Below are 14,563 nucleotides of genomic sequence, written 5' to 3'. Positions count from 1 at the left end.
AAAATATGAAGTCATTAAAATTCGAATGAAGATGATCCTTAAGCAGTTTAAAGTCACACTCGGACCTTATTGTTTTACGGATTAGGTCCTGGAACGTTAGAATGATTCCTTGGCATTGTCAAGCATCAAATTCCGCAAAGTTAATCTTGTGCCATCTCTGTCACGTAGCACACGAGCTAACGCCTTAGCCACCAAACTGCAAGACCAAATCTGACTGAACCGGGACGAGTTCTCCAGCTCCAGACGAAGACGAAAGATGAAGATCAAGTCGTGGAGAAGAACGGACTGAGAAAAGGTTAAAGCAGTTCACAAATAAAGTTTTTAGATCAATTCTCGTCAAACCGGTGAAATACTGTGTGTCATAAGCGTGTGTCTAACCTAATCCTAACTATAATTCTGTTATTTTAAGTTATTTGAAGTGAGGCTGGGTGTTATATTTTGCCTAAAACCAGATTAAACCAGACTAAACCAGACAAACCCAGACTAAACCAGACTAAACCAGACTACCGGTAAACCAGATTAAATCAGATGTAACCAGACTAAACCAGACTAAACCAGACTACCACTAAACCAGACTAAACTAGACTAAACCAGACTACCGGTAAACCAGACTAAATCAGACGTAACCAGACTAAACCAGACTACCACTAAACCAGACTAAACCAGACTACCACTAAACCAGACTAAACCAGACTAAACCAGACTACCGGTAAACCAGACTAAATCAGACGTAACCAGACTAAACCAGACTACCACCAAACCAGACTAAATCAGACGTAACCAGACTACCGTTAAACCAGACGAAACCAGACTAAACCAGACTACCACAAAACCAGACTAAATCAGACGTAACCAGACTACCGTTAAACCAGACTAAATCAGACGTAACCAGACTAAACCAGACTACCACTAAATCAGACTAAATCAGACGTAACCAGACGTAACCAGACTACCGTTAAACCAGACGAAACCAGACTAAACCAGACATAACCAGACTACCGTTAAACCAGACGAAACCAGACAAAACCAGACTAAACCAGACATAACCAGACTACCGTTAAACCAGACGAAACCAGACAAAACCAGACTAAACCAAACATAACCAGACTACCGTTAAACCAGACGAAACCAGACAAAACCAGACTGAACCAGACTAAACCAGACTAAACCACTATTTACCGGAAATGTGTGAAAAATGTGCTGAACAAAACTGACTTGACCAGTTCAGATTCGAGTAGATCTGACTATTCAATGCGACACATTTCTGACTCAATAAAAATGTTCGTTGCGTCATTTTACGTAAAAAAAAAAACGTCCAAAGAGTCGGAAAATTACAGTTAAGAAACAGACACATTGTTCCTCATCTTCGCCTTATTGTGCGTGTTGACTGTCGTATTTGGCAGTTCCCACATCACTCGCACCGCGTTCCGTACATGAAGTGAAGCGCTGCGGATGAACGGGCGCGCGGCGTACCCGAGCGGGGGGGGCGTGGCCTTGGCTCAAAGGGGCGTGACGGGAGGAACGAGGAAGCTGGCACACTCTCACTTCCTTTCACCTCTCGCCAGACTTATTACGCAACAGAACGACTAACATCATCATATATCGCTTGTATTTTCATTCACGCGCGTTTCGTTGGGCGTGGTCGCGAGGTTCTCTTGCTCTTGAGCGTTCGGAAGCGTTCCAATGGGTTTAGGTGCGTTTAATTCGCCAAATAAAGCCTCAAATCTTGTACGAAAATGCCCTTTTATCAGCCGCAGCTTTAATTATAGTGTAAACATGTTTAAAATCAGCCTAATTAACATGAAAATAATGAGCATAGCGTTTTCGGAATGACCTCTTAACACTTTTTACAGACACGGCTCATCTAAGCAAGGGAAATATACACGTATATTATTGAAACTCATGTACAGTTACTGCAGTTTTAATTTGGACAAATCAATTCAATTCAATTGATGCCCAAAATGACAACCTTCGGAATCAAAATGTTTAAAATGAAGCAGTTCTGTTTTTGCACATTTCATTTATTTTGAGAGAAAGAGATCACTTGAAAGTTTCATATTCATTAAAAAAATTTCAACCGCAAGTATTTTTCACCTTTATTTTTTCTAATTAAAGTCCATATGACAGGTTCTTCTCGTTAGGATTTAGTTTTGTGGGACAGAACCTGTGCTAAATATTCATCACCGTTTTACTTCAGTTAAGTTGCAGATTGTGAGGACATTTTGACGAATAAGTGTTTAAAAAAGCACGGTGCAGAGTTCTAAAAACTCTGTGATGTCATCAACGTGCGACGTGCTATTGAAAATACAACATACACACAACTGACACACTTTTCTTTGAACAAAATAAAGCTCTTAACGGGTATTACTGTTGGTCAAATCATAACCGTTGTGTCATGTGTACGGCTCATGTTTAGCGTCTGGTTGCTAGGTTTCTTCTGGTTTTAGTCGGCGTGCACTCGGTTGGTCCTCAGCATGGTGGCGTCCCCGAAGCAGAAGAACGGCAGGCGGGCGTCGCAGTCCTCAGGGGCCCAGCAGCGAGACCCCAAGGCTGCCAAACAGACCAAAAGGGAAACACAGCTCAATGCTTTGATTCTAAAGGATCGTTTTTGCCAATAAATACGCTGAAATATCGATCTTTATTTCGATACCGCATTTTTTTCATTGCTCAAAGATACATGGCATTTTTACTGTGAGCGGGTTTGTCACTCAGGACAAAGCAAGAAAAATCATAATCCAAACCAACTTAGTAATATATATTATAATTGACATTAAACAAGTCAAGAGTCTGGCACCAGACTCTGGCACCAGCAGGAGGCCATGTTTAGTCCTGACTCTGGCACCAGCAGGAGGCCGGTCCATGTTAAGTCCTGACTCTGGCACCAGCAGGAGGCCGGTCCATGTTTAGTCCTGACTCTGGCACCAGCAGGAGGCCGGTCCATGTTTAGTCCTGACTCTGGCACCAGCAGGAGGCCGGTCCATGTTTAGTCCTGACTCTGGCACCAGCAGGAGGCCGGTCCCTGTGTAGTCCTGACTCTGGCACCAGCAGGAGGCCGGTCCATGTTTAGTCCTGAGTCTGGCACCAGCAGGAGGCCGGTCCATGTTTAGTCCTGAGTCTGGCACCAGCAGGAGGCTGGCCCGTGTTTAATCCTGACTCTGGGCACCAGCAGGAGGCCGGTCCATGTTTAGTCCTGACTCTGGCACCAGCAGGAGGCCGGTCCATGTTTAGTCCTGACTCTGGCACCAGCAGGAGGCCGGTCCATGTTTAGTCCTGACTCTGGCACCAGTAGGAGGCCGGTCCATGTTTAGTCCTGACTCTGGCACCAGCAGGAGGCCGGTCCATGTTTAGTCCTGCCTCTGGCACCAGCAGGAGGCCGGTCCATGTTTAGTCCTGACTCTGGCACCAGCAGGAGGCCGGTCCATGTTTACTCCTGACTCTGGCACCAGCAGGAGGCCGGTCCATGTTTACTCCTGCCTCTGGCACCAGCAGGAGGCCGGTCCATGTTTAGTCCTGACTCTGGCACCAGCAGGAGGCCGGTCCATGTTTAGTCCTGACTCTGGCACCAGCAGGAGGCCGGTCCATGTTTAGTCCTGACTGGCACCAGCAGGAGGCCAGTCCATGTTTACTCCTGACTCTGGCACCAGCAGGAGGCCGGTCCATGTTTAGTCCTGACTCTGGGCACCAGCAGGAGGCCGGTCCATGTTTACTCCTGACTCTGGCACCAGCAGGAGGCCGGTCCATGTTTACTCCTGACTCTGGCACCAGCAGGAGGCCGGTCCATGTTTAGTCCTGACTCTGGGGCACCAGCAGGAGGCCTTTTCACAATAAGGTTTTTTATTATTTCAAGTGTCATATTGACTGATATAGTTTTTCAAGTACATTTTAACTCAAGATATTACATTTTCCAGTGTAATAGATCATACCATGAAAAAACAGCTTCACACAGTCTGTTTCCACGGCAACATCCTCAGAGCAAGAGGGGATTTGATCAGCAAATTGATCCTGAAAAAATAAAACCGAAAAATGCTTTGATCTTTAAAGTGTATATACCTAATTAACATATCCATGGTAGCAGACCGCGCACCAGAAAAGTGACACACTGCCCTTTAAATATACATGAATTACCATGTTTTTAACATGATGTCCGAACCACAGTTCCACGTTGTTGCCGCGGAGTCCTCCCACAATTAAAACGATGGCAGATTTAACCGCATCCGCTGGTAATCCTATCTCACTCAGGTGGTCCTGGCAAGTCAACTATGAAAAAGATTAAATAAACACACGTGTCGGCCAGCGTTATTTAAAATAATAGCAGATGAGAGAACATGGTGAATAGGTGTACGTATGCTAACGCTAACACCTTCAGCTACATGACGTATGCTAACGCTAACACCTTCAGCTACATGAGGCACAGACAGAACTGTGGTAAGTGTCTGGTATGTTAACGTAACATATGAACAGTTATTCAGATAACTATAGCATAAAGAACATGCTAACAAGTTTACCAAAGCATCAGTTTGACCCCAAATCACTAAATCCATTGAATTCTTCTTCCTCTGTGTCACTTCTAAACAACTCCACAAACTCCAGAGGAAGAGGAAGTGCAGATTCTTCTTCTGCGTCGCTTAGAGCCTAGAGCGCCCTCTTGTGGTTGTCAGTGTGGAAATAGCGAATAATATCACATAAATGTCGTTCTGGAGTATAAGTCGCGCCCCGGCTAAATATTAAAAAAGTCCAGAAAATACGGTATTATTCTAATTTATCTCCTAGATGGAGGTATCTAGCCCCAGGAGCTTATAGCCCTCATCGCCACAAGCCACAAATCTACATCCTTTTCTTTAGACTCATGTTCATGTTTCCCGTTTGTCAATAAACACTTTGCATCGTAGCTCGGGTTGTGAACAGGAATATGGTCCGTTTCCTTTAAGCCAGTGCGTGTTTTTTCCCCATCTTTCATCGCGGTTTTTGAACGTCACACAAAACGTGAGCAGTTTAAATCCAGCCCACACTCACTCACGCGATATTGTCAGAGTGACCACAACTGAATCAGTTTCTACATTGGAACGCGCCTGGACGAATGAGGCATTACACCGAGTAGTATTTGTTGTAGTGTCAGTAATATTAGTAGTATCGTCCGGTACCGTTGCATTGCTCATGGTGTCGTTCGGATGCAAGTGAACACATTCGGTGGCGAAGGCGTAGGTCCAGCCCTCGGGGCAGACCACGTCCGGTCGAACTGAACACAACACAAAAACACAAAGAAAAGAAAACACGTACAAAGAAAAACACGAACAACCAAAAACACGTACAATTCAGGAGGTGTAACGCCTCGACTTTGTTTTTATGCACAAAAATCGACAAACATTTGCACATAATTTATTCTTCATAATGTCATTTTAAGAACTATAAGATAATAAAAGCAAAATAAGTCATTTAAATGCCCTACTGTATATCCCCGTTCTCCCAAAAAGCAAAACTATACCGTGTTTTATATTTCATTTAATGCCATTTTGCGTTGTCGGCAGTATTTTTTAAAACATTTTTGATCATATTTTTTTTAATTTATATTGTGGAAATCAATCATCTAAGTGCGGCGCATCCGTAAACCAAGTAATTAAATAACCGCGGCCTAATGGAGCAGTGTAATAGACAATGTGAATGAAAATGCCAATAATCGGTAATAATCTTTTAAATTGCATAATAAAACTAAAATGTATTATTGCGTCATTCTTATTGGAGATTACGTTGGGCAGGTATGATCTTTAAAATCATGACTTTTTTGGGAGTTGCATTTGAATTTGGTCTTGAAAAAGTGTCACACAAACATTAAAGCGCTGAGTATTTATGAATAAAATGTGGACTTACTTTCGAGAGCTGAAGAACTTGACAGAACTGAAAGAGTTTTATTGACTCGGAAACAGGTTTATTGCCATTGTCGGTGAACAATTACGGCGTTACGGTGCAACATACAACAATGACCAATAATAATAATACCAAAAAAACAAGTATAAAATGTTGAATTTACAAATAAAATAGACTTGGTTTGAATATGTAGTCAATTAAAACTTAATTAATCAGAATCATTGTAATTTCTTTCTTTTTTGGCAAACAAATGACAAAAAATATGTACCGTATTTTCCGGACTATAAGTCGCACCTTTTTCATAATTCTGGCCGTGGTGCAACTTATACTTATATTTATACTCATATACATATACCTATACTAGAGCAGGCATGTCCAAACTAGGGCCCGGGGGCCAAATGCGGCCCTCAGACCAATTTTTGTCGGCCCTTCAGCTTCGTGCTATGTTGGCCCAAACAACAAAAACCAGTACTTTTTCCTGTGAAATTGTGAAAATTCAGGCATATGGATGTTATACCACCCTAATATTAATGTTCTAGGTCTAATTAAAGGTGGAGGCTCATCGCAATTACGTCAAATGCAACATTTCGAATGATTCACTTTGTCATTCAACAAATTCGACATTGTCAAGTTGTTTGTGGCCCTTTGTCCCGTTTAAGTTTCAAAATGCGGCCCTTGGTGAAAAAAGTTTGGACACCCCTGCTCTAGAGCGACTTGAAATTGATATTATTTGTTATTTTCACACTTGCAACCGCATTTCATACTCTTATTATGACTTATATATGTTTTTTTCTTCTCTATTATGCATTTTTTGGCTGGTGCGACTTATAGTCCAGTGCGACTTAAACTCCGGAAAATACGGTACATATATTTTTGACTTTTTTGTTTGTTTAAATATTTTTCGTCTAATATTTTTCAATTTGAAGCTAGTCTGAAATGCTTTTAAACAGGTCAATCTTAATCTCACACAAATACAATTACAACAAAACATATACCGGTAATGAATACATGTTTTTATACTCACAGGCTGTTTGGGCCAAGACGACGCAGAAAAGCGCGGCCACACTCACCGCGTTCATGGTGACGAGTGAGGAAAAAGTTGCAAAAACACTACAATTTGTTTTCATCATTGTCGTCATCATTTTTGAGTCATTTTTGTTTTTTTTTCAACCTGGCGACTCGGATTCCAGCGAACAAAGAACGGCGCTGACGGCACACCCTGAATGTAAACGTGACATTTTCTAAAACATATTTATTGTAGCGATAAAGCTCTTTGTAAACATCATTTGAATTTAAGGAGACATGTTTGAACAAAGACCTTCTCCTCCAGCGTCGCCTCCAGCGTCGATGTGTCCTAACGAAGGAAAGAGCGTGCGTTTGTGACGGGTGGATGTTAGCATTAGCCCGTGTTAGCGTGTTTATGCTCATGTGCGCTCGTTAAAAAACACACACCATCTTCATCTCCTTATCCTTCCTCTCGTACAAAGCCTTATTACATTTAGATATATTTTTCTCTGCATTTGACCCCTCCCCGGGCATGGAAGGAGGGGTCAAATGCTAACCTTAAAGTGCCTCTGACAGATTTTTACGATTTTGTAATTTGTACTTTATTTGGTGTATTTATGCCTGTTGTAAAAATAAATGATGGTTTTACACCAATCGAGAAGGAATTTGTGGTGAAAATGTTGAAAAATCTGTAGAAAATGACAGGAAGTGACATCACACTAGGGACACTCATTCCAGTCAAATTTCATGCATAATTTACATAAAGAAACAACTTTTTTGCCTCTTTAAACATTAATTCTAAACGCTTTCATGCATTTTTATTTGTCAAATAAAAACAATCGTGACGTTAGATGAGTTTTGGCCCAGTGTTTGCTGGGTAATTTCCTTGTGTGATGTCATCAATTGCAAGCAGGAAGTGAAATTATAACAAATTTGCACACATTTTGATAATTTTCAACATAATTCAACATATATTTATCTTCAATGAGTCGTCCGACCTGTAGGGGGCGCTTCAACACGTTTCAGAACTGTTTTAAAAGGCTCTTCAGACACTGTTGTTGTTTGCTGTTTTTTGCAGTGTATTTTTTTGCATTTCTAAACGCTCCTGACCCAGATCTAGAGACGGTCTATTTTTGCCCGGTGTGGTTTACGTTCTTACCGTAACTGCGCTCACAAGAGGACACCAGGCTGCGCTATTAATACTCACCTTTTATTACTCCCACTGCTGCTTTTACCTTACATTATTCACTCCAACGCAGTTTCTTTGTACGTTCTTCTAGCACCTTTGTTCATTTTTATTGCGACAATTTGTGTGTTTGTTGTGGAATATCTGCCATTTACTGTCTAAAAAAAAATCAGTTTGAAAAATAATAATTGTATTTATATATATATATTTATTTATTTCAGATTGTACTAAACGTTTTGCCTGTTTTTCCCCAGTTTGATCAAGTTTATGTTACTTGAGGTCATGAGCAGCAAATATGACTCAGGTAGAGGTAAATCCACAACTGTTACCTAGCAACCAGACTGTAAACAAGAGCCGAAATCCACTCAAACGACACAACAGTCATGATTTGACACACAATAATACCAAATAACACCTTTATTTTGTCGCACAATTATTTAAACTGTCCGAAAAGTGCGTCGGTCGCATATCAACCGTCTGTGTTTTCAACGGCACGTCACGCGTTGATGACATCACAGAGGGATTCCGTTTTCAGCTCCACTTCCTGTCGTTTTGAACATTCATTCTTCCAGTTTTCTCCACAAACGTTCACTTTTACGGACGCAAAACCACGACGAACATTCACCACAGGTTCTACGCCACCAAACGAAGTCGTGGTAAGAAAAACACGAGAACCCGACATACGGACTTTAACTTTTCCTAAAACTGGACTGATTTAAGCTGACTTTCCACACCAGTCTAGTGACCAGTGCTGTTCTATTCCGCCCGGTCAGCAGAAACCCCCACGCGGGTTTGTTTAGCGCGCACGAGCCTCGCGCTGTCGCTTTAAGCCGCAGTGATTGAACGCGCAGTGTGACTCAGCCCTCAGACACACTATAACGCTCCCTCTCTCTATCCTCTCTGTTTCCTCTCTGTCTCCTAACCCGTCTCCTCGTCTCCTCCCGTCCTTTTCTCTTCCTTCCGTCTGAACGACATGCCTGGCTTTTGACCGCCGCACATCGTCCAGGGGGGTCCGCCACGATGCTCCGCGCGTGCCTCCTCTGCGCCGAGCGTCTACACACCCCGGACGACGACATCAGCGACGCCTACTGCACCGTCACGTTCGAAGGTGATTTGCTTTTGTCTTTCAGAGCGATTTTTGTCACATTTAAAACTTTGTTCTCGGACTTTCCCCTTCAGTCCGCACTCGGCAGCTGCTGGGGTTATTATTGGAAAGCACCGGCCATGTGTCTGTCAGTGTTGTTGGGGCGGGGCACAAGTGCACTGCAAACAAATATATGTGTATGTCTATATGTTTGCGATTTAAAATGATGCTCCAAAAACATACCTGGAGTGTTTTGTTCAGAGAAGTTATTGTGATTTTGTGTTAAATATCATACGCTACGGCAAGAATTCGATCCGTTGTGGCGTTTGACTTGAGCAAGTATCGGATGCATAATACACGATTATTCTTTCATACATAATACACGATTATTCAAGCATAAAGTATAATAAATATGTACAAGTTAAATCAATCTGCACTTTTATCCCCGCTACAACGTCGTTTCCGCATCACTTTACTCCACTCAAAAGTTGCGTTTTGATCGTTTCTGTCACGTTCGAGTTCATCCCGTTTTTGTCCTGCGACTGCGGCTCACATTGCCCCTAGCCCCGCCCACTTACCTGTACTTAGTTGTGATTATTCAAAACATCCAGACACCGGAATGACACGTGCAGAGCTCTAAAATGTCACGCAGCCACTATTTACGAAACAAAAATGCGCAAATGTCAATACGCTGCTGGTTGCGGTGAAACGTCACTGTGAGGGGGCGGAGCTTGGCTGAACAGGAAGTCAAGGGAGCTGTTGAAAGCAAAAACAAAAGCTGTTTCTCTCTTTAGGTCCTCAGCGGTGATAATCTGACTCGCCATTATTGAGCTAATTTAACGAGTCGTGAGGAGATTGCATTCCCGCGGAGGGTTGTTGCGTTGTTGGCCTGACTGCCCGCCGCGCCGTCGGTCTTGCGTGCCGGGTTTGGGGACCGGTTGCCAGGGCGCTGTGGCCTGTTGCCGCACATTGACAGTGCTATATGGTTCCGAACGCGAGAGCCTTTTTTCCCTCGCGATTTATGAAGCATTTAGTTGATTATTGCAACCACACAAAGCAAAGTGATGAACAAAGTATTAAACGTTCGTCTTCTTCCCACTCCATTTTGAGCTATCATTGTAGAAATAAACCGATCAAATCAATATTACTACTATCTAAGTATTACTCCACTAAGTATCTGGAATTTACATCACATTTCCCCCTTAAATTTAGCATGTTTGGTTATGTCATTGCCTGAAAGCTCAAATCCTCTCCTTGTACTTAAATATACCTTATTTTCCGGACTAGTTTTGGCCGGGGAGCGACTTATACTTATATTTATACTTATATACTTATACTCCAGTGCGACTTATATATGTTATTTTCGTCTCTATTATGCATTTTTTGGCTGGTGCGACTTATACTCAGGAAAATACGGTAGTTACATGTACGATGTATGAACTGCTGCTGACATTAGCGCAGAAAACATGAATTACCGTTAATAAGCGTTTGCATTAAAACTTGAAATTGGACAAACTCTCGCGAGATAGATCTCACTGACACAAGGGGAAATTATCTCGTAAGATTTTCGTACGACGTGTTTACTGGGTCAATTTAAACGCCGGTGAGTTACTTCTCTTGGATTCACAATCGGCGGTCCTCTTTCATCAAAAAGAGCCACAAAGCACTCACTTAAAGAGACAAACGTTTCGAGCGGGCAGAAGGGACGACATGAGAGAGACGTGTGGCCCGAGAAACAATCATCCTCCAGTCTACAACAGCCTCATAAAGCCTTTGCTGAAGCCAGAGCAGTCAAACACTAATGAGGCACTTGACAGCCCTGACAGAGAGGTGGCCAGACCTCAACCGGCCTTAACCACCCAAGATGTGAGAGTGACGCCGACATGTAAACAAGGGTGTAAACAAGGATGTAAACAAGGGTGTAAACAAGAGTGCCGCAGGTTGCCATTTTCATAGATTTTTTTGCCGTTTTTCAGGTTTGTTTCGCAATAAAACACCCAGCAATGACTAAAATACAAGCTGCTAATGCTTTGACGTCATTACTGATGTGAAATACACTTTAAAAAATACGTGTACATTAAAAATACGCCCGTCTCATTAGCGCTTGTTCGGCTAGTGGCTAATTTTGGGGCAGGGTTCGCTTGTTGTGGGCTTCTTCTTTTTGTTTTCGAAGGCCTTGTCGCTTGTCGCTCAGACGAAGCTTCAGATTAAAAGCGGTACGGCAACGGTATTAAACATAGAAATTGTGAGGCTGACTGGACTGTGTCAGAATCCCGTCTCATCTTGCGGTAACTGTGTCCTTAAACCCCCCGATTGTGTCCGGTTCGGATCTCGGTATTGCTTCCGTGTCCATTTTGCCGTTACTCCTTGCATTATTTCATTAGTCACGGTAATCGCTGCCCGGCTGCCGAAAAACACAGTGTCAGGGGTCCGTGGTGGCGCCCCCCCTCCAGAAGAATACAGGGAGCAGCCAGGGTTTAAGGTCAAAGTGAAAGTAAAAATAAGTCGACATGTCATGAACAACTGGCAGGACCCATGACTGGAAATGCTTTACAAAAGTCTCCTTGTTGGAACCAGGCCATTCCTGAGAGAGAGAGAGAGAGAGAGAGAGAGAGAGAGAGAGAGAGAGAGAGAGAGAGAGAGAGGAGGATTATGGCTGGAATGAATTGCATACCATAAATACATAAGCTGCACTGTTAAAAAGGCTCATAATTCACCGTTTCTGTGCGTGTCTTTCACGTCGAACCTACACCTCACTGAACGTCTTTGTGAGTCCCTGCAATAAATATGCAATGTGAAGTGTCCGTCGTCGCCCCCTGCTGGAAAAACCTGCCTGGCAACATTTGGCCCGACGACAAACTCTCCTGAGAAACCCTGACTCTTTTTGTATACAAAAAGAGTCAGGGTTAGATGATGTTGTGTGTGATCATACTATCTTATTGTGATAAAAAAGAAAGAATGCTTTTGCGTCTATTTTCTGACCATTATTTTCACAAGGGACCAGCAGGGGGAGCTCTATTGCCAGAGTTACTAAGTTCTGCTAATGTATGCGTATCTCTTGCCTGGACGCGTTAGTGGATATTTGACAAATCGCTCATCTTTCTCAAGACTTTTAACGTGATATTGAACACCTTATTGTATAATCCGTTTTTCTCTGTTGCCCTTCGAAACTGCTGTTGTGATTTTGGGCGTTACAAAATAAATTGAATTGAAAATTGAACTTAGTTGTTCAATACATGCCGTTTCTTTTGTTTTTCGATTTTATTACTGCCAATGGTGTTTTTTCTTTGGGCGCGCAACGGGCTAATCCTCCAGCTAAGCACTAGGGTTAAGACACGTTTGTTTGTACCGCACAATTTACACCTTTCAGAGTGCTTTACGGTCTTGTTTTGTCACTAGTTTCCCCCCCTCATTCTGAACAACAAGTTTCCATTTGACTTCTTCTCGTCTTATTGAAAACAAATCAAAACACTTGGAATGACCTCTACTAATGTCATATTTGTGCTCATGTCCAACCAGGAAGTACAATTATAAACTTTACAAAAATGATCAAACTGGGGACAAATAGGCAAAGTGTTTAGTCAAATCTGAAATATAATTGTGTTCACTGCATTTTCTGTCTATCCTGTCGTATGGACTTTAAAGTGCGTATGACGGGTTTTCACTTTTTTTCTAATTGTGACTTAGTTTTGTGGGATAGAACCGGTGTTAAATTGTTTTCATAATTTTACTAATTACTATAATTTTACTACTTAGTGGCAGTTTGTGAAGGAAAAAAGTAAAATAAAAGTTCAAAATGACTGGACGTAGGGCTGAGTTTTGTGATGTCATCAATAAGCGACGTTCCATCAAAAAAATGCAGGGACAATTTATGACACCGTTTTCTGATGATAATTTCACAAAATAAGACGTTAAAAGGTATTATCTTTTGTCAAATCCTAACTGTTGTGTCATGTATATGGATTTTGCGTCTTGTTTACGCTATGGTTGCTAGGTAACCGTCGTGGAATTACCTCTTACCTTTGCCACATCCGCTGCTCATGTCCAACCAGGAAGTACAATGAAAAACTTCAGCGTTATTTCAAAATCTTGAATATAATCGTGTTGGCTACTCTTTAGTGAAACGCGTCGTCCAACCCATCACGTGTCCTCTGAGCGGGATCGTTTTAGAGGGCCCTCCTTTGGCCCCGGAGCCTAGTGGTGGACAGGGGGAGGCGGCAGAGGAAGGAGCCCAGAGGAAGTGAAGCGTTTCCTGGACATGAGGTGTTCCCAGCAGGCCCTCTCACCCTGAACCATTCTGCGGACACTTCCAGGCGGACGCTGCCCCAAAACCGCGGACTATCTTTCAGAAACCATCGCACTCGTAAATATGGAGTAAAATGATATTAACACGGATGTAAAATAACGGCAAGAAAATATTTGAGTTGAATTTCCCAAACGGTTTGCGATCCGACCGATGTTGGCGAGCGTTTGCTGAAAATTTTCCCGACATTTTTTTAACGTTTTGATGAAAATTCCACTTCGCCTTTGGGATTTTCGAGAAGCCTAAACCATGTTGCGGTGCCTTTTCCCGCATGCCCACAATCTCCAGCACTCCAACCCGTACTTAGGCCTCGCGTTCAGAGGTAAGGGAAGACGAGATGTGAGTTCGTTCTTGGGTATTTCGACGTGATTTGATTTTCGAATGCTCTCAAAACGTTAAGTGAGTGACTGAGCTGCGTCGATGAGTTCAGAAAGTGTCTGAAAAAGCTCTTACTGAGCTAGTACGAGGTCTCAAAGCTGTAGTTACTTGGACAGAATCAAGAGTATCATGAATTATGAACAAGGCACAGCAAAAGCACTGACAAGCCTTGGTTCACTCTGGTCAGTATTGATTTTTACTCATTTTACCTTCACAAGTTTTAATGGAATAGAACCAGTAAAAGCGAGAGCCAAATTAAAATAGTCGGAGCCAGAATCTAATCTTTGATCGTATCTGTGCTGCAAATTAAAAGTGTAAAAGAGCAGTATTTGTTATTCGTGCTTACCGTATTTTCCGGACTATAAGTCGTACCGGAGTTTGAAATGCGGTTGCAAGTGTGAAAATAACAAATAATATCACATATAAGTCGCTCTGGAGTATAAGTATAAGTAGTATATAATATATATAAGTATAAGTCGCACCCCAGCCAAAACTATGAAAAAAGGTGCGACTTATAGTCCAGAAAATACGGTAAATGGCTCAAGGGAAATACTCCACTGGTTAATTTCTTAAAATTTTCTTTATTACAATTATTATTTTTATATAACAAGAAATAAAAACGAACAGAACAAGCTATAGAGCGTGAAAAAAAAAAACACTTGTCCCAATGTCTGGTAAATTTGTCCATTTCTAATTGGTTGGTTCCATTCGTGGCGTCCAATTCCTTGTGGCTCTGCTTCCTGTT

The 14,563-nt window shown here is 42.3% G+C and overlaps 1 protein-coding gene across 10 annotated transcripts in view; it reads left to right on the top strand.

Annotated features, from left to right (window-relative positions):
* The first annotated feature begins 8,946 nt into the window (after window positions 1-8,946).
* dysf (dysferlin, limb girdle muscular dystrophy 2B (autosomal recessive)) overlaps window positions 8,947-14,563 on the top strand; it is a 92,953-nt gene continuing 87,336 nt past the window's right edge. For 9 of the 10 annotated variants that reach the window (XM_072459372.1, XM_072459370.1, XM_072459371.1 and 6 more), the window contains exon 1: window positions 8,947-9,161. In XM_072459372.1, the coding sequence (XP_072315473.1) occupies window positions 9,074-9,161 (88 nt within the window). In that variant the 5' untranslated portion in view covers window positions 8,947-9,073. Of the gene's footprint in view, window positions 9,162-13,672; window positions 13,763-14,563 lie in introns of those variants that run through there. The other variant, XM_072459366.1, reaches the window with a different exon arrangement.

This window comes from Eucyclogobius newberryi, unplaced genomic scaffold (genome assembly GCF_026437365.1).
Source record: "Eucyclogobius newberryi isolate DKJ021-1_F unplaced genomic scaffold, fEucNew1.0.hap1 SCAF_22, whole genome shotgun sequence".
Lineage (NCBI taxonomy): Eukaryota > Metazoa > Chordata > Actinopteri > Gobiiformes > Gobiidae > Eucyclogobius > Eucyclogobius newberryi.
This window is presented reverse-complemented; position numbering and strand designations above follow the sequence as displayed.